This window comes from Nothobranchius furzeri, chromosome 19, assembly GCF_043380555.1.
Source record: "Nothobranchius furzeri strain GRZ-AD chromosome 19, NfurGRZ-RIMD1, whole genome shotgun sequence".
NCBI classification, from domain to species: Eukaryota; Metazoa; Chordata; class Actinopteri; order Cyprinodontiformes; family Nothobranchiidae; genus Nothobranchius; species Nothobranchius furzeri.
Genome location: NC_091759.1, coordinates 14,506,055 through 14,532,211, shown reverse-complemented (window position 1 = coordinate 14,532,211; position 26,157 = coordinate 14,506,055). Strand labels below are relative to the sequence as shown.

General features: G+C 41.5%; 1 protein-coding gene across 3 annotated transcripts in view; it reads right to left on the bottom strand.

Annotated features, from left to right (window-relative positions):
- Positions 1-26,157, bottom strand: part of ctnnal1 (catenin (cadherin-associated protein), alpha-like 1) — an 86,651-nt gene that overhangs the window by 53,526 nt on the left and 6,968 nt on the right. Inside the window, exon 2 of one of the 3 annotated variants that reach the window (XM_015973305.3) lies at positions 4,463-4,504. The exons of the other annotated variants lie outside the window; for them this stretch is intronic. Coding sequence (XP_015828791.1) covers positions 4,463-4,504 — 42 coding nt within the window. The remainder of the gene's footprint in view (positions 1-4,462; positions 4,505-26,157) is intronic. 3 annotated transcript variants of the gene reach the window in all.

The window sequence follows — 26,157 nt, the reverse complement described above, 5'->3', positions numbered from 1 at the left end:
AGATTCTAGAAATGAAGCATTTTGCCACAGCCAACATACAATCATTTACAAAATGTGCAATAGCGTTAAACTAAACTGTAGTTTTTGCTGTGAAGAGTTGCAATCATTTAAAAGTGGAGAGCAAATACTACTAGTCATTATTTGATTTTGTTGTCATAAAGTCCTGATGGGTCTGTAGCTCACTGTCAGGGAGGTGGAGGAAAACATCAAACATGATTGGCGAGGAAGTGGGACATGTGACGAAAGGGCTTCAAATCAAGAGGATGAGCCCATGATGTGAACTTTAGCCCACTCGCTCGTGTATCAACGACAGACAAGCTGCCAACGAGACAGACAAGCATGCGAGGACGCTGATGCAGGCCGACAGTGAGAAGTGGGGGAGTAATAAGTTTTTTTTGATACACAGAAAGGCACACAGAGACTCACAGAGGATGTGAATGGAATACAGAGCCAGAGGATGAATGCGTTTGGATTCCGATCTGACTGTACCCGACCGGAGATGTATAAGAAAAGGGCACTGTATGGCCTTCAAGCTTGGGTTCAGTAATCAGAGCTGACATCTGAATATGTGGAAAGGCGAACGGAATCCACAGCAAACACCAGAGAGGATGGTGCCACTGAGAATAATCACTAGATGAAACCCAGGGCGTAGAACCAGCCACTCTAAAAGGACCAAACCCAGCAAATGATCATTTCTCTTTGATGTCGAATAACATTTTACTCAAAAATGTAAATTCTGAGTAGGAATATCAAAATGTAGCCACTGGACTGATGAAAGGTCAATACCAGCTACATCGAATTTCGTTTAGAAAAGAAAGCTGAAAAAACAAGTTACAGTTGTGCATGAAAAAATAAGTACTTTCTGTAAACTCTTCTGTTGCCCTTCCTACACCACTTTCTCCGGGTGTTTAGATTGAAGAAAGTAAAACAAGCAATTGACTCATTATTCACTTCACACATATATTTCACAGTAATATTGAGTTTGAAAAATTAGCTTGAGATTATTACTATTTGCTCCTAATTCACCATTAGCATTGTTAGCACAACATTAGCCTCTAGCCTGATTCACCCACTAGAGTAAAACAAAAGGATGCCATGGCTTCGTAGGGGTACAAGTAATAACTGTTAATGCCTTTTTTTCTCCCTCCCCTGAACTTTCCTCATGTATTCCCTCATTCATCTACAAAAGGAGCGCCGTCATGGCTGCTCCCATGGTCTGCCTGTATCTGTCCTGTCTATATGTGTGTGTGTGTAACCTTGGTCAGGTTGTACTATGGAGTCAAGTTCCTATGCTCTGATCTGGAGCGCTGGCAATAAAATTCATTCTGATTCTGATTCTTCTGGGTCGCTCCTGTTTACTAGCTTTGGTTCTTTGAACAACTCTGGAGTTTTTTGCCTGCTGGTGTTGAATTACAAATGCCGACGCTACAGTGTTAGCTCGGTGCAGACTAGGTAACCCCACAGGCTCGCTGATTGTAAACAGTGACTCTTTAGTTTTGTTTTTTAAACCAAAAAAACCTGACAACCTCCCAGCTAGCGGAGAATGAAATCTGTTTCAGTGTGACCTTCCTTCCAACATGAGTGAAACATTAGACAGTTCTGTGATTATTTCACAGAAGAAATCTTACATACTGGTCCTTTAAGCATTTTAGATGCTACACATGATAAAGTAAACTTTCTAAAATTTGTATAAATGGTTTAACAGCTTTAGCTTTTCTTCCTGCTGTGATAATCCAAGGCTAAAATGACTGCAGAGCTGTGCAGTAGTAAATGAAAAAAGAAAGCTGCTAAAGAAATAAACACAGCTTGGATTCACTATTATATAATGCAGTGTTTCCCTTACATAGGCGTAGCCGTGGCAGGCCGCCACGGCTGAAATCCCACCGCCACGCCTGCAAGATCCCAAGTTTTATTGATTTATTATTATTATTATTATTATTTCTTGCGCCGTTTCCTGAAGAAGCAGCGGGAACTACTGTGTTGTTGTTTGTGACCCCAGCTGGCAGGCAGCAAGGAGGAGGAGGCAGGGCAGGGTGGTTACAGCTAGGGGAAACGAGTATCCGGTACGGATAATCAATCAATAAATCAATCAATCAAAGCTTTATTTATAAAGCGCCTTCCGCAACCCTGTCAGGAAGCCCAAAGCGCTGAATAAAGCATTTTTGACGTTTATGAGCATGAAACGAGTGTAAAACCCCTAAATATCTGTAATCGTGCTGAAGGAAAATCCTAATTGGGCAATGGACTGTCTTCAGGCTCTGTGATTGGCCAGTCACATAGAGCGCCCACCCCTCCCTACACACTAAACTCTGCAGCCGTCCGGCCCAGGCAGCCACGCGCACACACAGACAGTAACGGATCTCTCTGAGCTTGCTTCACTGTTGCTCACGTTTCTTCAGAACTCCCTAGGTTTTCTTCAGCTCGCCTCTCTTTCGGTTCAATATTTAAAGATACTTTTTTCGTAACGTACGTGGTGCATTTGACAAGACAGAGCTGAAAACGGCTCGTGCTGCGTTGGTCACTGCCTCCGCTCCGGTCGGGGTTTTTTAATTATTTATTTTCTCTCTGTCTCTGACTCTCACCCCCAAATTCCACTACCTCCGCTCCGCTCCGGTCCGCCCCCGCCTTCCGCAGCCGCTCGCTTCCGAACTCAATTTTTACTGGTACCCGCTCTACAACGGCTCCGCTCCGGTGCGGAGACCTGAGGTGGGCAAACAAGCATGCGCGGGATTTTCGAGATCTTGCGATACAGTCCGAGCAATAAATGCGGAAGTTAGATCCAAACACCCGTTGTGCGGGAGAAGCATCGGAAATGAGCTGTTTAATCTGCCCATCATTTGTGTTGAGAGATCAGCAGTGTTTGGATCAACAAAGTGTGACTACTTTGATAGTGGCAACTGTATTTATGGCTTATTTTTGTGCATTTAAACTTCAGCCGCCATTGATAGTTGTTAAAAGTTGTTAAACCTGTGCATATGAAACAAAAAACGCCTTTTGTTTATCGATTTATTGTGAAAAACGGAAGATGTGCTTGCTCCTTTTCCTGTTGGGCCGTTGTGATTTCTGTCCATTTACTGTGGAGGTGCTCCGGCGTCCGGCAAAAATAGGATCGATTCTATTTTTGCCGGACGCCGGAACAGAGGGCGCCGCACGGCGCCGCACTGCCGGACCAGGGCCGCAGTAGTGGAATTGCTCTGATTGACTAGAACGGGACCGATTTTGCTCCGGCGTTCGTGTCGGAGCGGAGCGCAGCGGAGCGGAGGTAGTGGAATTTGGGGGTCACTCTCTCTCTCACACTCTCATACTCTCACTCTCTCTCTCACACACACACACACACACACACACACACACACACACACACACACACACACACACACACACACACACACACACCTTAATCAGCATTGTTTTGTTAAACTGTGTGAGGAAAAATGCCAACAACGTTAGGAAAAAATCAGTTTAATCAAATTAAAATAAAATGGTTCTAGTATTTCATATTTCCTAGTTCCTACTGCATGAGTTCAGATGCATTAATCCATGCACTTAAATATTAATGTTCTGATTTTACTGAAAAACTTGTTCTGTTCTTTTACTATTGTGATAAAAAATATTTAATCTCAACTCTGGGGCTGCTCTGTAAATAGTTTTCAAACAAACAATAGTTTAAAAATAAACAACTTTTGACCATTCCATATCAATTTCAGATTTAAAATAATGTATTTATGAAAACCACACCCACTAATTTCCAAATAATAAATAAGAGGTGCATTCACCTGTGTATCTCCTTTGATCTGCATTAGTGATGTTTTCAGCACCAGAACAGTGAAGCAAAGAAACAGATTCCTGAGTTTATGTTAGTAATTTTATTTATTAGGTGCATCTGACCTGTTCTACTTTTCTCTGAAATGAGATCAAATCAGTGCTTCTATGGGTTGTCTCCTCTCTGCACTGGAAACATGTACTTTATTATAATGTTCACTGTAATGCATCTTGATGTTCTTAACTAATAAATTAAATCAAAGATATTGGTCAATAATGCCAAATATGTAAATTTGTGTTTTGGTCATTTTTATACTGACTTAAAAATACTTCATTAAGTCTACTAAGCAGGGGTGTAGAACGTGTTTATTAGGGCCAGCCCAGTAGTGATCTTGGACCAAAATAAAGGGGGCAGAAAAGGGGGGCAAAAGGAGATGTTTTTCCAGACGCTTAGAAAAATTAAATGCCAAACCCCCCTGCAAAGTGTGTCACTGAGAGTTTAAAACAGAAATTATTATTGTAGCCTGGTGTATTCATCATTAATACTAGTTATTAAAATGCAGCAGTTGCTGGATTGGTGCTGTTCAAAGTGGAGTGCATCAAATAAAACAATATTAACATAAAGGTGAGACGTGCCCCCCCACAGCTGGAAACATTCCTAGGGGAAACACTGTAATGTGTCTTTTCATGACTTTTTACTCACATAATTCTGTGGCTGGATGGTGGGCAGGGGAAGAAGGTATAACTGGGAGAGACAAAAAGAAATTCAGTGAAGGGTTCGACCAAAGAGAGGGGAGACATACCTGGAACAAAGCATAACCGCTGGGTCAAATTCACTTTGTCTTTATTATTCTCCTTTTTCTCTAGTCTGCCTGAGGATAAAGCCTAAGAAGAAACATCAGGGGTCAACATCAGATACCGTAAACTGGAGAAAGTGGCTTACTTCACCTTTGACCTGCATGTACCAAGCTTTTCGTGTTCTGTCAGCATCTCTTCTGTGTGCTGGTGATTTTCTTTCCTTCCTATTTTGGAAAGTTCATTCATGTTTTAGCAAGCCTTTTCACCATGGCTGCTCAGGAGATTTGTTTATCCTGCTGGTGTGGAGAGATGGGTCAAACCCCTCCCTCGGGTAATAAGGAAACATGTAAGCAGAGACAGCTTGAAGGAGTTAACTTGTAAATATTGTACAGGAGGAAACATTTTGAGATGTAGATCGAATATTGGAATTCAGCCAAAAGATAAAGATATAAGTTTTGGTCCATATCGGCCAGCCTCATGTCTAATACCTTGATTTTACCTTTGCTCAGTTGCACCAAAAGAAAAAAAAAAAAAGAAAAAATGAGCCAAGATCTGCTTTGTGATAAAGTACTACAAGATTACTACGATGAGGTTTCCTTTGGACTAAAACAAAGATTAAATACACGCCACTTTTTAAATGTTGTTTTGCTTAATACGAGAAATTAATCTGCAGCCAAAAACAGTTCAAAATTACTTTTAAAATACTTTTTAAAAATCTGCCCGACTGACTTTGCAACTTTTCAAATAATTATTTATTAACTTATTAACTGCAAGCCATTTCCTGATCAGAAAAGCCCTTTGGTGCCAAACTTTTTCAGCGTTTTCACAGGTTTTTTTAAGAGTCACAGAACGTTGCACTCTATGACGTTGTCAACGCCCAAACCACCAAAACAAAGAGGAGACTCACCTCTTACATCAGGAAGAATCCGCGTGTTTCAAGCGTTATCCGTTCTTTCATAATCCGTTGTTGAATTGTGATCGGCAGAAGCTTTTTCGGTTCGCTCCTTTATTTACAACAACGACCTAAAACGATCTAACACGTGGGCTTTCTGCTTCCTGGTCATGCGAGGTGTGACGTACACGGTTGAAGATCGGCTTTAGAGCTGGGATGTCTGTTCTCACAGTGCAGGGGCTCTTTCCGATGCCCACACAGTAAAAAAATGTAAATGATGACTTTAGTCGTCAATGGCAGTTAACGGTTGGATTTAAAATGACGACTTTTGTTGCAGTTAATGAGTTAATGAGGTCAAAATACCAAAACACAACTTAGACTTTGTATTTTATTTAAGAAAAATGTAAAACTTTTGAAATGATGTCTAATTTAAATTTGATTGTTTTTCCGTACTTTATACAAATTTCAGTTGTCGAAAGTAAAATAAACTTTCCTGTTTTCATCCAATTTTCCTTTAAAGCTGAAGGGGGGACTGATATGTGAAACATTTCTGTTTATGACTCAACATCTACAGTTTGTCAGACGCCATTGCTTTTTAATAGCTTTCTTTGAAGCATTACCCAAAGAAAGAGGAAAATAAACACTAAATCTGGTGTTGCTTATGCAGCTGCTGGAACACAATAACCTGATGGTCTGCCAACCCCAGCAGCACAAGTTCAAACTAACAAGGCAAAGCTAAACAAAAGAATTAACTGCAAAGTTGACACCCCTGTAAAAGGCACATAACCTCAGATTTTCCACGGGGCCCATTTACTGTCATATAAACCATAAATATAATCCCACTTACTGCCTGGTATTAAAGCTTGGCACTGATCCTCTCAGCTCAGTTCAAGTGCTTTCCCTGAAATTTCCCAGAGACGGATTTTCAAACTGAAGAGTGGAAGCGTGGCCTGGGGATTTCAGATTTCATTTCTGAGATTGTTTCAATGAAGGGCGATTCCTCTGTGGGGCTTTGCAGCTCTCCATTTGGTCACATTTCCACTCAAAGGAAAGCAGAGAGAGGCCCGTGTACTACCTGGTACTCCATCACTGCTGTCGGAAAATAATGGGAAATCTATCAAGTTTTAAGCTCTGAGTGAACTCCAGAGTCGCTCTGACCTGAGTTTGTGGCACTTATTGACAAAAATTGAAGAGCCTGATCAAATAAATATTTATTGAAGCAGCAATTTGTTTGGAAAAGGCCTAAATACTTATTGATTTATTAGATTGAAAGAACAAACCAGTGTGGGAGAAACAGGACCACAATGACCTGGTTTGTTGGTGCACACACGGACAGTAACGCCTAATCTCCCCGTTGAAAGAGAAGCACTGCTACAGAGTAATCAGTCAGCCTGATATGAGGTGCGGGAAGCCTCGAGGAACCAGAAGCTGATAAGAGCGAATGATAAAAACCTGGGAGAAAAAAACAGACGGAAAGCTGTGATGGAGAGATAGGATGATGAATGGCAGAGGACGCTCAGCAAACATGGAAAGATAGCCGACAACTAGAGATGGAGAAGGGTAGAAAGCACAGCTGAAAGTAAAAAAAGTCTGAGTCATTTGAAAACTTCTCAAACAGCTCTCTCGCAAGAATCAAAGCAACGATGAGGGTTAGCACGATGAGAGAACGAGAATAAAGATGACCTCCGATGCTTTAGTCTTAGCTGGAGGCTGAACAAACAACGCTGCTGGAGATCAATCTGCGCTCTGTTAACCACAAACCAGCGTTAACCAGAAAGAGAAAAACAATCAATTTCTTTATTTTGCAGCGCACCAAACCATGACGCTAATTCTAAACCATGTTTTGATTTAAAAACCTTTACAGTTTCTGAATAAACAGGCTTTTAAAGCTTAGTTTTATTTAATCAATGCTCGAACAATAACATTTAGGTTTTCTTGCCGTTTTTTAAGAGGAAATCTATGTTTTTATAGTGAAATTTGACAGCCAGACTAACAGAAAACACATCTTTGATCTAAGCAGGTTTCTTGCACAACATCCAGAAACTAAGATCAAAAGACATCTCTGACCCTGACAGCGAAGTAGATGAGATCCCACCCATTTGGAAATGTGCACCACATGTAGTTACAGGTTTCTGCAGGCTACAATGGTCCCTTTCTCTTTCCCTCATGGAGGATCAGGCTGTTTTATACAGATGTCATGCATTTTCAGGTAAGCCCTTTATAACGGTATGAGTAATTTAATCTGGCCAAGAAATGTAACAAAGAACCAAAAGAATACGTGCGAAATGATATCTACATAGTATATCTGCAGCTGACGACATTCAGCAAAAGTTTTAAAACTAGCGTGAAAAGATCATATAACAGTAGAGCATAATCATTCTGAGAAAAGGAGACGCCAACACTGTAAACAATACATTTTGATGTAGGATAAAATTTGCAGACATAATCTGTTATTGGCATAGATCAACAGACCAACATTTGGTCTGAATGAATGAAAAACAAAATCCTGCAATCTCAAGATCAGTGTTGTTGTGTACGTGATGAAACAAAACCAGACACTCTCAAATGTGAAAAGACGTTCAAAACATTAAATAACAAACCAGTTTTACCTCGTAAGAAAAAGCAAACATAAAAAGAAAAATCATGGCAAATCCTGAAAAATAAAGACAATATAGGCTACATGAACCAGTTTTTATTTGGGTCTTACAGTACTTTTGGGACTCTGGACACTCCCAGCTGGGATTCCTTTGTGTATTCTTCATTCAGCTTCACAGAGATCTTAGAGGGAGTGATGAGTATCTTGGTGACCTTCAAAGAGGCAGAACTATAAACCGAAAGAACTCCATCCAGAGTGTCTACCCAACATACCGGTAGTGCAGAAAGGTATAACATAAAACCATATTAAGACTTCAAGCTTGCAATTACTACCAATCTTTCCATTTTATCATGTTTTCCTCAGGGCGAGTCAGGGGAGTAACAGGTCCAGGAAATAAACCTAGACATCCCTTCCTACAGCTCCTCCATGTGTATATCAAGACATTCATAGGCCAGAGAGGACATATAATCCTTGTAGCACGTTCTGAGTTGTCTTCAGGCCCTCTTACCAGTGGAATAAGGGAGGAGGTGACCATTAGGTTTTCTATTAAGATGCCTGAACCACCCTATTCCATAAAAGCAGAAGTTCCAAAAGCCTGGATAGCCATCCTATATATGTGGCCAGGGTCCATAAACAGATCTCAGTTATGAGGCGGAATCCAAAGTTGTCTTTGAAATGATCTCTGCATGCCATTGGACAACAAACAGTCTGACGCAATCCCCGCTACCAATGTTAGTCAATGGGGCAGTCCCCATACACTGTAGAAGAAGATGCAAATGCATCCTTTTTTCTAAATAAAGGACTTAAGTAGTAAGTACCTCTATCTGGTCTTGACTGAAAGAAAAACCCAAGTCTAAGTAGTCCAATGTTGACGGCAAAGTCGTTTCAAACAAGCCATCACCATCGTAGTAGTTTTGCTCAGTCACAGTAACATCCCACTTACCAAACCAATAGAGCGCTTTGATTGGCAAGACATAAGACTGGTCGGGCCTGCTGATGCTCTGATGGAGTATGGCCAGACCGACCTGCAAAGCTAAATCATTTTTCTCCTGCTTCAGTCAGTCTAGATTTCTAGGTAAGCGGCTCTACTCAGGTCTTCCTGTAATGACAAAGGTCCCTTACCTTACCTTGGCCTACCCTTCAGCGGAAGCTTCTTTCACCTTTTTGTATCCAGGACTAGGGCTGGATGATATAAAAAAAAAGTAGTATAGAATTTTTTTTATATTGATTGATATTGATAATTATTGAAAAATATTTTAAATATTGTATAAAATATATTTTACGTGCAGCCCTGGCCATTTTATTTTTGGTATTTTTGTTTTTTCTCCGCCTCTTCTCACTGCGACAACTTGCTGCCTCATGCTCTATTTTGGTTTGAGAGGGGAGGGCCTGGTGACGTAGCGCGCCCGAGTCTGTGGTTTTGATTGGTTAGGAGTAAGTAGTGAGTCTAGTATGCTGCTACCTTATAGGTTGTAACAAAAAAAGTTTAAAATGAAAAAAGGAAACTTTTTTTATCGAAGTTTTATGGACCCTTTTTTTTCCTATCGCATCACATGTCTATCGATAGATATATTGAACTATTGAATTATCGTCCAGCCCTATCCAGGACTTTATCCCTCTAGTCACGATCCTGAACTAATTACCACCATTGTGCCCTCCAAATGTCATGACTTGATGATGCCTACAGAACCACATTATATGCAACAACTTCCAGCAATTCCCAAACCAGACACTTCCTGTCCATAATTATGGATAAACATAGCAAACAAGATCAAAAACCAGGGACAACAAACATACCCTGGAACCTAGCTCAAGTTTGATCCATGTATGAAAGTTATTTTTTGTAACAGAAGGACAAGTACATCCTTATTCATTCTTTGCCACTCAGCAACGACGAAGAATCAATCCATTACTCCATTTTTTCCTCCATCCTACCATCGGTCATCAACAAGACACCAAGATACTTGAACTCCTCCACCTGAGGGTTAGGAGCTGGAAGAACAAGCTTCACAAATTCTGATTAAAAAAATCAATCTGTAGAAGTGGAAACACCAACAGCTAGACCACAGTGACACAAAGGTGCTGGCACAGCTAGAAAAAAGCCATTGAGTCATCTTGAGCCCCCTTCAGACAGGCCATGAAAAACGGAAATGTTCCGGACTCTTGTCAGTAAGACCTTTGTGTCTGAATTAGGGCTGGGCGATATGACGATTTTAGACCGTTTTACGATCTACACATCTGACGGTCTGTCATTTTTGAGAGACCGTTTTATCACGATTCACAGCTCTGCTGTTGAATTTCTGCCTCTGAATGAAAATGGAACTTACCTCAGGTGAATGACATGCCTTTGTTTGACCCTTAACCAATCAGAGTGAGTCATAGTAATATATTAGTGCCCCGCTTGTTTTCACCTGTGTGTGAACAAACATGGCTTCGCCGCGGCTGAGCGACACGTTCCGAAGAGGAACGCAGGGTTTCCTTAGCGCGCGGCGCTAACAACTTAGTGACGTGACATGTCTCGGAGAAAGCGTAAAAACACGTTGGACGCTTCTTCTGAAGCAGGAAAATAACACTTCTTAAGCAGAGCACGACGCCGCCTCGGCTCGTTCACCCTCTGCCGAGCCGGTGTCTGTACCGGACTGAGCTCGGTCACTGGGTCGTTGGAGCTGCCCCGTGACTGCCTGATGGAAAACCAGCGGGTTTCATCAGACTCATAGTTTCTTGTTTTTGCTGGGACCCCCTGTATTTTACCGCTCCCTCCTGCAGTCTTCCCCTATTACTATTTAAAATGATTCTGTAAACTCTGTGTATCAATAGAAACAATCTCTGCCTCTGCCAGCTGCAGTAAATGTAGTTTCCAAATAATAAGACGTGCATTCATCTGTGTATCTCCTTTGATCCGCATTAGTGATGTTTTCAGCACCAGAACAGTGAAGCAAAGAAAGATTCCTGAGTTTGTTAGTAATTTTATTTATTAGGTGCATCTAACCTGTTCTATTTTTCTCTGAAATGAGACCAAATCAGTGCTTCTATGGGTTGTCTCCAATCTGCACTGGAAATTTTTACTTTATTTAGAGACTTGTTGCAGAAAATATTCAGAATGTGCAGTTTTTTGCTACCACAAGCGATCTCTGGTCCAGCCGCACATCAGAGCCGTATTTGAGCTTAACTATCCACTACATGAGCAACTGGGAGCTACATAGTATTTTTAACAAGTTAATGTTTGCACAATACGTTTGCAATTGACATGTTTGCACTTTAAATATGTTTACGATTTTAATTTATGTTAAGTTACTTGAAAAACGAGAAAAACTGATTTTTGTAATTGTTTCTCTCAGGGCTTTTATCATCTCTGGTGTGAGTTTAAAATATAAGTGTGTTAGCACTGTGCTGATTATCCCTAATATGAATAAATGTTTATTTATTCAATGTTTCTCTTCTTTAATACGCAATTGAAGTTATGCTATTCATGGATAAAAAATCGTGATAAAATCGAAATCGTGATAAAATACTGGAAAAATCGTGATATTCTATTTTTGCCATATCGCCCAGCCCTAGTCTGAATACAAACATCCGGATAACATTTTCCGCAATTTAACCGGACGACGCCCCTAGTAACAGGTCCGAACTTGTTACAGACAAGGTGGCTGCTTCAGACTGGTGAGGTTGAGTTCCGGACAGGGAGGAGGAGGGGACAGGGGGACGCTGTGCGCACCTAGATAGCTCGCTGCTGTAGCATGCGGCGAACCATGGCAGCTCGCCTCCTACTGTACCGTCTAGACGCGCGACGGAGCGCTTCACAGCACTTCAGTGATTCCTTTAACCATTGAGCTTCATCATCCAGGTCTCTTCTGACCCCCACCCCCCCCCCACCCCAAAACATCTGGAACTTTTCCCTGCTGTGTGAAGGCAGCCGAAAGGACAAGTTCCAGTACAAAAGTGGTGTGTCTGAAAACACAGTTCCGGTTAAAAACCGGATTGAATTGTCCACACATATTCCAGAATGTCTATCTGAAAAGGGCTTTGCAAACCTCTGGCATTGCCCTCCAGTAGCCCCACCCCACCCCACCCAGGTCACCTTCATGCTGAGCTGTGCTTAACGGCAGGGTAATTGTATGAAGTCCTCAGCGGAATAACCTGAATAGCTTGAACTCAGCCTCAAAACAATCCATCAGTCATTTTGATGGGTAATTACAAGTAATTGACAAATAATGGTGTGCGGTGAAAGTGGCTTAACCCAGCTGTATGACAGCCTCATGACAACTTCAGTGGTTTGCTACTAAATTTATTGGTTTACTTGTTGAATGAAGACATGAAAAGATCTTTTTAAGGATCAAGCCTAATGATAGCAGACTGCAGGATTGCTTCGTGATTTTTGCTTCTTTGATTTTTAAAGTCTCTGAACTTTCCTTCCATATTCAAATGAAAAGAAAGAAGATGGTGGGAAAAAAAGCTTAGCATCCCCACAAAGAGGTCCACATAAGAACAAGGAAAAAGAATTTTAAGAATGTAGGGTTACATAAAGGTTAGTCACTGCAGAAGAGAATACCGATACTCTGTTTTTTAATTGTGTAAAACCAAACATTGGAAGAGACAATTGAGCAGAAAGTCATTATGGGATATGGTAAACTAAATAAATAGAGACCTTATTCAAGTGAAAACAACTGTTCTTGTACATACTAGCCAAGTACAGCATGCCTGAAAGTCTCCCCCTTTGGGGATTTGACCTCTGACCCTAGCCTAATCACTCCGTAAAGGATACACAGACACAGTTTTAGACACCAGTGCACATTGAAGGGGTCTGAAACATGTGCTCTGGAAGGAATGCAGCCCCCCCCCCCCCCCCCCCCCCCCCCGACTTAGCCGACATAATGGCCTGTGTTGCAGCAGACACACAGACTCTCCAACCTATTTAAGACTTGGAGGACACACTTTCACTGCCTGACACTTGTAGACTGGATCTATATAGGAACTATACGTGCTAAAAATATATAGGAAATATCCATAAATTCAACTGAAGAAGCATTTCAAAATCTTATTTGATCAGTCCGGACAGGAAGTGATGTAAAATATCCTGAATAACTTTATTTATAAGAGTATAAGAGTGATATTGTTTATAAGTGTTGGCATCGAGTATGTGTCATTCAGCACACATGGTTTCCTGGACGTCTAGCCCCAGCTGTCACCCACTGGCTCCAGTCATCCAGAGACAGCGACAAGCAACACCACCTTCCCATACTGACAGAGCGAGGCGTGAAGAGTTGCCAGGTTATTTATGATGGAAGCGCTTCGCTAGGTTTGAACAAAAACACACGATTCAGTGACACGCTGAATCTGTGGTTGATTGTCTTTGACCAAAAACATTACGGTCTTCATTTGTTATGCCTCGCTGGCTTTCAAAACAAGAAATGCAAATAAATTAACAAGGAAAACAGCATTATATAACATTTACACGGCTGTTTGTTGCTTCTTCTCGGAAGTTAACATCCAGCTTTACAACAGCATGAGCAAAACCAGCACACTTTAAATGCAAAGCATTTGAGGACAAAGCCTGATATGTTCAGCACACCACATCCCTGTCATCGGATCAGTGTCATTTTAAAATCATATTGTCTCATTTGAGGTGTTTTAGAGCCCATCTCCTTACAATTGTGCATTCAGCTCGGCGCTGGCTTCAGAACACATTTTCCCTCAAGATATGTGACAATCAGGCAAAAGATGTTAACAAAACCAACATTGTGATCATTTCTTGGATAAAGAGAGAGGCATCCAAATCTGGCTCTGCTGGTTACACGTTGTTATTCACTTTACTGTTCAGAATGGGTGCAGGAATAGGAACTTCGTCTCAGTTTACAGCAGCAAAGCAGAGATTTGATTCAAAGAGGAAAAGTAAAGCCGAGCTTCTGAGCTTTGTGCACAACCTGTAGCCTCTGGCTAGGTTTTCAGTAGGGTGCATAATTAATTTGGTGATACAGGGACAGAAGACTCTCTGGAGAGGGTGAGATTAAACGCAAGGAGGTGTAGAGGGTTGGGGGGTGAGAAACCAAAAGCAAAAATGCAACAGAGTAAGATGCATGTGACAGGAAAACAAAATCAGGAAATTGGGAAGGGAACCAGCGGTGGGTCAGAAGGCATACCAAACAGGTGCTGTAGTAGCTTACATACCATACCAATACTTTTTACACCAACATGGTAAAGCCATCTCATGGGAGGAAAGAGTCCCATTTAAATGCTCACTGAAACCAAGCAATCACAAGGTCAGAGGTGAAACCCTTGAAAGTGTATTGTGCGATATAAAACAAATCCCAACAGTTACGATAAATATGTCAGGCTAATGCAAACAGGTGACATCAACTATAATACAAAACTAGTTTTGCCTGCCAAAAGGAGCAACTTAAACTCAGATTATATTGAAGCATGGGCCATGTTTCAGGTAAACTGACATTTGGTTTGGGTTAGGGTTGTATACTAAGTAAGACATGCAACACTCACTCCAGTTCTCCTCATTGCCAGTAGGGGTCCCTATTCAGCAAATACTCCCACAGATTTACATCAGAGGAAATACAAGAAACAATGTTTCACCTTACTTAAAAGTAGTGTTTTTGGCTGGCATCTGACCCCTTCTTTCCACGGGAGCCGTCAGCAGCACACAACTGCAGCAGCACGTCATAGCTGCTGATAGGAACCGCTGTGGTCGACAGAACCTTTTCCACCAGAGCCGTCAGCAGCGCGAGTCGGCCACGTCTCAGGAGCAGCATGTCGCGGCCTTTACGCGCCGGTTCTATTTTCTACGCGCGACGCCTCTGAAATGGGTCAAGTTCGACATTTTTGGGGAAGGAAAGACAGGAAATCAGACGCAGAAACGGAGCGAAGCTCCCGAGATTTCCAGAATAAAGAACGTACTGCCTTCCGGTTGTTTTACTTTAAAAAAAGGTTACTAACTGTGCGTCCCCGTGAGAAGTTATCACCTAGCTAGCGGTCTCCTTTGTTTTTCAGGACCGTATTGGCGATTATAAAACGGACAGAACATAAAACACAAACCTTTTGGAGCCATGTTGTAGTTTTCTCCTGCTTGTTGTTGTGTTTACTGGCGAAGTCACTCGTGTGACTTCGTGCTCTGTCGGTGACAGCTGCTCCCCTGCTGCTTCACAGGTCAGACCTTTGTCACTGGAGTCTGTTAGTTTGGAGGTGTATAAATAAGGTAAATGATGCTCACGTGATAGGCAGTGTTAGTTGATTAGTTACCTGCAGTATTAACAGGAGAGGACGTGCGAACGTTACAGCTGCTGCTGCGCAAAAATACACTAGTCCGGAGCGGGTCTAAACAAGTCATTAACTCTAAGTTATCGAGTATTTTGTGCCTAAAGACTTTTTCCTTCCCTTGATGAAATATTCACTATGCGATTATTGCACGTGACCCTGTTGTTATCCTTACTTGTAATGGATAACCAAACTTTTGAGCGTTTGTGCAACTTATTCCTGCTTCCGTAAGCTACATATGTGGTGACGTCATTCGTGCAGACTGGAATAGAGAAGGGGAATTGTTTGCAAAAGTGCTGAACGATTCCTAGGAATTGAAACAATGGGAAACGGTTCTCAACAAGAACCAATTTTCAATTCCCAACCCTAGCTTTGCCTTACACCCTGGACCATACATATGTTGTACTGCTATTTAAATGAAAAGTAATGATGGGTGTTTCGACCATGCCGTAGAAATGTATCAGCTTTTAAAAGTTCGTAATTAGCATGACTACATCAGCACGTTGCATATGTGATGTCACCACATAATATTCTCTCCCCTAGCGTAGCTGCTACTTACCAAATGGCCAGATTTATGGTGGTTCTTTCCTTTTGTGGGAAGGATTTGAAGTTCTTAAAGCCATTGTCCCTCTGTTTTCTTCGTGTCTGATTGGATGTACTCACTTTTGTGAAGCGCATTTGTAGTCCTGGACATATTTTTACACAAAACCTATAATGGCGTCTCCCCCCCCTCGAAAATAAGCACGTTCTTGGTATCAAAAAGCTTCTTTAAAATTCACAGACATCACATGTGAAATCCATGAAACATAACAAGCGGAATTAGAAAATAGCATTTTTAGCCCCATTGACTTTCATTCAATTTTTTGTTTTTCTGGGGACTCATTATCCGTAAGTAGATGGGTGTGACCTAGGCTCCCTATTAAGAGTCATGTTGCAGTTATCCAATCTGTGACAAGATGTCCAAATATCAGGAAATAAGATTCCAAATCCTGCCTTGTTAACCTCTGATGTGCCAGACTTGTCTGTGTTGATGCATGGGCTTTTTTCCCCAGAGTACGACTTGCAAGGCATTCATTCCTTTCAAAGACCACTGTAAATGTATTCATTGAACAAGTTTCTCACACCTTTAAAAACGCAATTTCTTTAATTTATCTACCCAAAATCATGACTTTTTCAGGAAGCACACATATAAGAAATGTGTTGATATTAGGAATATATTTAAAGAAGCCTAGCCATTTACTTCATCGATAAGGGGGTGTTGAGCAATGCATGTTTCTGCAACAGAGAACCGCTTTTCTTAATGTGTGTTTGTAAACGTCTATCAACTTTTGGGGTTATCCAAATTTGAAATGGTCATCACAGCTAAATGATAAATTATCTGCACTTGTATAGCGCTTTTTGGAGTCAGGACTCCAAAGTGCTACAGTAAATCATTCATCCATTCACACACACATTCATACTTTGATGGCAATGTGCTATAGCCACAGTTGCCCTGGGGCCCACTGACAGAAGCAAAGCTGCCATGCAGGCGTCGCCAGTCCCTCCGACCAACACCAGCAGGCAAGGAGGTGTCTTGCCCAAGGATAAAACGACTGCGACAGACTGAGTGGGATTTGAACCTGCAACCCTCCAGTTGCAGGGTGGGCACTTAATTATATAAAGGCTATAGTTCAGTAAGCTTTAATGGTCAACAAGGTTAATGGCACAAAAACACCCGGGAATTTGATGTTACTTATAGGTTGGGATCATATCCCTGACCCTCAGTCCACTTACTGGGCCTTCCCATTGAATGCATAGGCGCTGCGTAACGTCCGTGAAACGTACTACGCAGCAATTAGCCCCCATTATAGTGGATGGCCTTGCATTATACATTTTTCAAGCACAGAACCACAAGTCTTCCGAGTCTATTTTTTACTCGCTATGCTTTCAGAACATGTCAAACTCCACGGTTCAGATCAGGCCAGACTGGAGATCAAACAAGAAAGCAGTGTAAAATTTCTGGAAATGTTCAAAATAAAAGTCAAGTGCAGATTTCCCGGTGCTTTACTAGTAAAAAAAAATAAAAAAAGTATGTAATTTCCTGTGAAACATCTGTAGCCAAGAAAAACAGAACAGAAAATAAAACAGACCGTTTTGGATTCCTGCCGTTGTCTTTCTCTTTGCTTGTTATCGTGTGAACTCCTGAAATCACACGTGGTGCAATTCTCCTGTGATTTTGTAACCTTGTGGAATGCTTTCGCTCCCATTTTGCATCAGAAATGCTCCTGCTTGAAAGGCAGCTCACGGGTAAAACGCATCTATTACATGAGATGTCGTGGAAAAGCTGCGTAACTTTAAAATCACAATAGGCTGCTTCTAAACTCTATTTAAATAATAGGTTATGTGTGAGGACAAAATAAACTTTATATGACTGAAGTTCAGTATTGAACCTGTTGTGTACCTAAGCAAAAAAAACAACAACAAAGAATAGAAGTTTATTTAGGTCTTTCTTAAGATTTAAAATGAAAAATTGTGGCAATTAGCAAGATTTAAGTAAATAAAAAGTCAGGTGTTTTAATGTCTGGTTGGATTTCTATGCCATTTGTGTACTTGACATTGTTCTTGTTTTGTCATGTCAAACTTCAGTTCATTAAAGACCTCATCATGAGGAGGGCAGAAGACAAAAAAACAATTAAAACATACTAGACTCCCCCGTGATACGTCCCTTTGCTGCTGTAAGACAGGAAGGAGACACCTGGGATAGAACTGGGTTGAATGTCAATTTTGTCACTTTTATAATTAAAAACATCATAAAATCCTGAGACGTCTTTGCTTACATTTCAATTTCAATTGCAGTTTTACGGTTGCACCATGGCCTAGTGTGAACAAGATGCTCATGTCTACCGTAGCAGATTTATCCTTATGAGGAACCAAGGGCGTGTGAACAAGAACGCAGTGGGAGACTAACAGCTTCCTACCAAATAGAGATGCGTTTACCTCCGGTTGTCCAGGCAGAAGACAGTGTGGATCCCACCAACACACGATAAAGAAAATAGAAGAGTGCACATCTACTAGATTACAGTAATAGGCCATTCCATTCACACTCATCAGTCATTGTGTCATGACAAATTCAACAGTGACACATTATGTTTCTTTCCATTTGAAACGCTTTTTAGAAGTTGTCTGTGTTTTGGGAACCAGGCCTAAAAAAGACAAACGACGGTTACTTTCCTACATGCCGGCCTTTATTCTACTGGTTGATAGGCTGTTAAATGTTACCATGGTGCAGCACAGTAACAGAAGGGGCATGGACAGATCTGTTTTGCCCATCTTCACAGATGGCCTCCATACTCTTGTATGACAACAATTTAATAGGTGTGTTTGGCCCAGATTCTGAAGATTATAGGGTTTTGCACAATTACCGTAATTTCCGGACTATAGAGCGCACCTTAATATAAGCCGCACCTACTAAGTTTAAAAAAAAACATGGAACTGTACTTATATAAGCCGCACCGGGCTAAAGGCCGCAGATATCTACTGAACTGAAAACGTCGTTTAACTGAACTGATCAGTAGCAAACAAAACAGAAAAGTTAATAATTAGTTTATTCATCATCCTCCTGCACACTGAGACCACTGAAGTCATCTTCAGTGTCGGAGTTGAACAGCCTCAGAAGAGCTTCGTCACATACCTTTTCTGTGGCGATGTCAGTGTCGCTGTCCGTGTTGCTGTCATCATCCCGGGTGAAGCTGGCTTGAATGAGTGCTTCCCGCTGCCGTCTCCAGCGCCGAACCATGGATTCATTCATGCCAAGCTTACGTGCGGCAGCACTGTTTCCCTCCTTTACTGCCAGATCGATGGCCTTCAACTTAAATGCGGCATCATATGAACTCATACGTTCATGATGAGGGGGTGTGGATTTGAAAAAAATTCTTCGTGGTGCCGGCTGCTTGCATGTGCTAAATTAAAATGAGCACTTTCTTTGATTTCCACTTTTGACTTCCACCTGTTTCACCTTCTGCTAAAGCGCCCCCTGGTGGCAGGTGAAGGAAAATCTTCAGTAAAGCCGCACCTCATTATAAGCCGCATGGTTCAAAGCGTGGGAAAAAGTAGCGGCTTATAGTCCGGAAAATACGGTACTATAGCTAGAGCTTCTACAGTCCTGGAACCCCCCAAGGTGCTTTCACACACAGTCAGTCATGCGCCCATTCACACATACAATCACACCCTGGTGGTGGTGAGCTACATTGTAGCCACAGCTGCCCTGGGACACACTGACAGAGGAGAGTCTGCCGTACACAAAGGCACCACCGATCCCTTTGAACACCACCAGCAGGCAAGGTGGGTTAGTGTCCTGCCCAAGGCCAAGACAGTAACAGACTGAGAGGGGCTTGAACCTGCAACCTTCAGATTACGGGGCGAGCACTTAACTCCTGTGCCACCGTTGCCCCCATGTCAAATGATGGTATGTACGTACCACTGTATGCTGCAGTGAGTACATATGTACCTGTTTTACATTCAATCACTTTTACATGGCTGACATTTGTCATCTAATGGTATCGGTGCTATGGCATTAACATAAAAGTACAGTAGTGGACAAAAACAGAAGGCGATGACCTGTTTGGCCAGCCAATCAATGTATACTTTTGTTTGAACAATAACCCCTTATGTCATTGGTTCCTAATCTTTTTTTTCCTTAAGGACCCCCGACCCTAACTCCTACTGGCATAAACACCCAATATAGGGCTCTGAGATCCCTTGGAAACAATCAGCTGGTAGAACCACGGGTCAGAACAAAACATGGTGGAGATGCATTTAGTAACTATGCTGCTCACACATGGAATCAGCTTCCCCTTGACCTCAGATCTGCCCCAACTCTAGTGTTGTTTAAAACAAAACTAAAAACCCTCATGTACTCATCAGCATTTTAAATGAATCATTTCTTATCGTGCGTCGTCTCCTCTGTAATCTGCGCTGTAACTTAGTCTTCTCCTTTACCTCTAAACCGTAATTCTATCTATGTGTATTTTAATTTGTGTTTTTATGTTGTTCATATCATGTCCTGATAATTGTAAAGCACAGATTGAATAGCCTCTGTGTTTGAAATGTGCTCTATAAATAAAGCTGCCTTGCCTTCAGACCCCAGGTTGAGAGCCACCGTGTCTCAAATGAACTAAGACCGTACCTCCCCTACAGCAGGGGCTAAAACCATCTGATAGACATAGTGAGGGTTAAAAATGGCCAGTCCAAAAACAAAAAAGGCAAACTGTACCAAACGGTAATGTGAAGTGGACCCATGCATTTTTGAGCAAGTATATCCTTTTTGGTTGTGGCGTTTGTACATGCACGTATTTCCTCTACCTCCCTGACAGAAGATACGGTCCAGAGTGCTCCTATTATGAGTTATCTCATCCTCATGAACTTAAACCTTTTTGTACGTACCCAACCATATGTAGTTGAGTTTAATTTACTATATTTTATTTTACCATTTATTTTAGGATCATCAATAAAACAGTGCTCTTTAGAATGGCTTTCCACTTTCATTTAACCATTAATGAGAGCACCATGAGCCTTGTGAACACAGGTAATGCCACTTGATTAATCGATACTTAATCAGCTTTTAAGGTACAGCTACATGTTTTAAGGCTTAAATTGAGAAAATTTGAAAGAAGCGTTTACTATAAACACTAGTTCTCACGGTGAATTCTTAACAATATGTTAACTCCTCTGCCCTCTTCCAATGATTTATTCCCTTTGGCTGGGTTATTCGGAGGCTTTTGGTCGCACGTGTGCAATCACTCACTTATGCACATACAAATATGCACTTCTCACTTCTGGAAGTAAATCAGCAGAAGAAAGGTCAATGGATCAATGTGTGAGGCAAGCCCTTGCATAGGCCCTCAAAGAGAACACCGCTGTGTAATGACTCCCATGATAGCAACAGTGAGAAGCTTTCAAAACAGGGGACGGGGGTTAAAAGCTGGCCATTGAAGCTTTTCTCAATCGTGTTTACACGTGTGTGTGTGTGTGTGTGTGTGTGTGTGTGTGTGTGTGTGTGTGTGTGTGTGTGTGTGTGTGTACATTAAATGAGTGGGAGAGAAAGAGAACACGGGGAAGTGAAATAAGAAGTAATGTGAACACAGATTTTGATGAATTATCAAGGATAGCTGACTAATGTTACCACTTTACCAAACAGCAGGATACGTCGGGTGGAATTGGATCTAATTTAAATCTAATTTAAGCATGGATGGTAGTCGGATTGTGTAAAATATAGGAATTTCAGGCTGTGTTTACACTTTGCATGAAGATTTATCTTGAGTGAATCAATGACAAGTTGACCCTTGTGGTTTCCAGCAGCTATTATTTACCGTAATTTGACATAAATTGCTAACACATGCTCTTTGCATGGATACAGTTAAAGATTTTTTGTTGAGTGACAAAATCAGTTTGCTGAAATGAAAATGAATGGCTTCAGTACCGACCTACACAAGAGGAAGCATGCCGGTTTGCAAAATGAAACCTACCTAAGTAGTACTCAGCACTTGGAGACTGTGAAGGGGGTGACTATTACCTGTAGGAACACCACAATTCAGCTCAATATCTGTAAAACTAACAGAGGCAAAGCCAGTTCTGTGTTGCAAATGGGAGAGATAATAAATCAGAATGACTTTGTAGGAGCCATTATTGTTTTGTTTTAGATTTTCTTATGGTCTAAGTTTATTTTGATAATGTTTTATGTACATTTCAGTTTATTGCACTATGGTTTGTATTTCCTTTGACCACTGGTGGCACTGCGGAGCCTATAAAGGTGTTGAGGCTGCAGTGCACTGGTGTTTTCTGGGTGATGGGAGGTCACACGGTTTTTACCGCTTCATTTGGTTTCATATGCCACATCTAATTTGCCGTTATAACTTTCATCATTTACATAAACCTGGACAAGAAATAGCCATTCTGGACCCAGCTTGTGATCGTCAACATATTCAGTAAATGGGACAATAAACCCAAACCCGCTTTCTGCCTGGACAATATTGTTGAAGCGAGTCATTGCCTCCACCCGCACCCGAGGGTGACTAAAAGTGGGACTTGATAGTCACTACAGACTTCTTTAGTACCTTCTCTGTAGGGCTGCTCGATTATGGCAAAAATAATAATCACGATTATGGTGACTGAAATTGAGATCTCGATTATTTAGGACGATTTTTCAATTTATGTTGATTTTATTTGTTTTTATTCAGTCATAAAACTGCTCAGGGCACAATCAGGACAAAAATAAGAAACAAGATGATCACTAAAAGAACTCCTGATTCCCAGGATAAAAAGACCAATATACTTATAGCTCATAGTTTATGACCCAAGGGCTGTAGACCTTGGTTTAACTCATGTAAGTCTAACCAGTACAGACCCAAATACCAATATCTTGTTAATACTGACAGCAAGAATTATACAGTGGCATTTATAACAAATAAATGCAAATAAATTGATGTTCACAAAATGTTACATAACATTTATTGAGTCGTGTCAAGGTGCTGTAGGAGCGTGCGCTAGCACCGTGTCCTCAGAGAGATTAGTTATCAGCGTGAGGAACTTATTTCTACCTTATTTATAAACTATTTATTTACAAGTCCATCAGTTAATGTAATAATTGTCCCGACCACAGCTGCACCCCCCACCCCCCCACCCCGGTCTCACAGCAATCGGGCAAGCTGCACGTGTGTTTAGCACGCCGCACGCGCACATTTAGCTGTTTTTAGCTGCTCAGGAGACCGCAGGTGCGGTGTGTGTCACTCACTCTGGTTAATCCAACAAGGAGCCGGCTCCGAGAGCTGTCTTTAGCGACCGACACATCACTACATCATTCCCTTTCCTAATGTTGTGAAGAACGGTCCGGAGCACAGGCGGAGTGTTTAGCTAACCTGCAGGAAATGTCGACGACAGTTATCCAGAAAGTAGCTAAGGGTTACCAGAGATGTTTCTGAGGTGTTCGCTAGGTACTTTTAGGATTAAAAAAGTCAAGAAGGGGGTCTGAAAAGCTGCTAGAAATAGCATCAAAGTCGCTAAGTTGGCAACACTGTGGAGGAGCGCTTCATTTGCAACTTAGGGCAGTGCAAGCGGGAGGAGCAAATAATCGGCTTGTTATGTTTTTTATAATCGTTCAAAACTCAGATCGTAATCGTGATTAAAATTCGATTAATTGAGCAGCCCTACTTCTCTGTGTATAAATACATTCAATGTTAGGATTTTTAAGAAACACTCAAAAACTATTTCAAGAATCGATTTGTTTCAAATTCTCAAGGGTTAGAATCGATTATCACAATCCCTAGATATGTCAGCTCCACTTTTACAAAGTCCCAACAGGTGGTGGTCTGCCACTCTTCAGTTAAAACTGCAATATTCTGACCACAGAGGACAGTGGGGGTCTGAGTGACACTTCGTTACCATGTAAAGAGTCATTTGAGCACATCCTGGCTCAAGAAAATGATTAAAAAATAGGAAAAAGTTGCATAGTGTCCCTTTAAGACTTTCAGACCTAAACTTTAAAATGGCCACCTGAATGTGTCCTTCCAATATTAACTGTAAGAAGGGCAAACTGCGTTAAACAGTTAAATCAAACTTTCGACCTATGAATCAATTAAATTCTTGGATTTTTTTAAAGAATCGATTCAGAATAGATTTTATCAACACAGCACCAGGCTCATATACCATGTCCAAAAGTTAAAGCTGAAAAGGCGACGAGCTTTAAAAACAAAACGCCGGTGACAACACAAGAAACCGCAACGCTGGCACCACAAATCCCTCCAGTTTCTCACACTCATCAGCAAACAATCCGTCACACCACAGTGAACAGACATCTAGTACGCAGATAACCTAAACGGGAACCCCGGCCATCATTACTATGCTTTCCCACACATTCTAACACCCACAATAAAGGCTTATTGTATCCTGTTCCCATGCGTATACAGCTTTGGGTGTGTGTGAGTGTGCACATGCATGCACGCTCATGTGCTTTCATTCCAGGGACTCATTTGTTTTCGTTAACATCATACTGCTGGAGGAAGAAGGTCTATTAGTGCTCATGGCCACTGTACTGCCTCTGCGTCTGGGTATAAAGAGATACTTTACTACCTGGAAATGTGTCATGTGACTCTACCACAGGTCCATGAGCAGTAATATGGAAATATGATTGTAACAAACCAAATGAAGGAGACAAATCTGACATCATTTACAAGCCTGTTAAATTTGAGACATTGTGCTTCGGTGGAGAAGCTTTGTCAGAAATCCGGTTTAGCATGGAGTTCTGGAGCAAACTGCCTCCTACAGCCTTCCTCTCAGCTTTGTTTGAGTGATAAACGTTTAATTTTGATCCCGTTTGCAAAACTGAACACGAAAACCCCTTTTGTAGCCCCAGTCCTCCTTAGCAGGATCAGCGAGCAAAACTGCTAAGATCACAGAAACCCTGGAAGCAGGACGGAGGGGATCCTGACAGACTTGGACAGAGAACACATTTCTTTGGGCCCAATTATAACCAAAAATCTCTGAGTTTAGTCTTGAAGAAAAATGATGGAGACAGCGGAGCAATGTAATCACCAGGCAGGAGTTGTCACAAGTGGTCAAATGTGCACCGAACTGATCAAAGCATCAGAAATGACTCCCTCGCTGATGTTCGTTCCGACACATTTTTGCACAAAAAGCATCCCGGTTACACCTCACAGATGGAGATCTAGAGCAGCCCAGAGCGCACCTTCACCAGGACATACAAGAGACAGAGCTGATATATTTTTATGCATAACCCCAAACCAGCAGGAAACATAAAGTTACAACAAATCACATGATTGCCAATTGCTTTGCCGCATGGTTTTAGACCACATTGCAGGGGGGACATAAGTGCCTGCAGACACCGTACCGTGGCTTGGTTTTCCTTCTCTCTGTAGGATGCTCATTGCATTTTGACCACAGCCTCTGCATTCGCCCCTAACAAACAAACAATAAATGTTGGTGAAGGTGGCGCAAGTCACCTTGGCGATGACCGTTTCCAGCTGAGCAGATAAATTAGCCAAATATACGTTGTGTTGGGAAACAAATATAAGCAGAAAATGATAGAGGATGCAACACAAAGGCACCCAGGCAGTCCATTCGATTAAAAATAAAACTCCAGCACAATAAATTAAACTAAAACCAGAAGCAGCAGCAACCGTCGTAACGAAGTAGAAATGCAAATATTTAAATCTAAACATAAACAATCAGCATGACAGGCGTGGGCGGGACCATACGCAAGTATTCAGTGTGTGTGTGTGTGTGTGTGCGTGCGTGCGTGTGTGCGTGCGTGCGTGTGTGCGTGCGTGTGTGTGTGTGTGTGTGTGTGTGTAGGAAAGTCCCAGACCTGTAATTACAGCCGGGTAGGGGCGGAGCTGATAACTCAGTCCTGTGTGGATCAACATCGTGGAAGGGAGCAGTGTCACCTTATCAAACATCAGCTAAACTGAGCTCCTTTTTCATTTCCTGCTAGAAAAGTTATCTAATGGCCTGTGAATGCACATAAATATATATGAAGATTTATGTTTTTTAATAAAACTGTAAGAACTCAAATCAGCCAGCCAGTGTGCGTTCACAAAGTTTAATTAATTCAATTAAGAAAAAGTAAAATGAGGATAAACTGTGAACACATTAATAATTAAACAATTAAATGTTATTAAACAATAATAATTAGGGCATTTTGTACCAAACAGCAACAATATCATATTGTCACATCTTCCTCAGTTTCAGATTAGCACTTGTCCGTGGAAATAAATCTGAAATGTCAATGAAGTGAGCCTGATTTGATGAGAGACGACGCTCCATCCTTGTGGGATGAACAGCTGTTTGTGTCGTTTGTTTA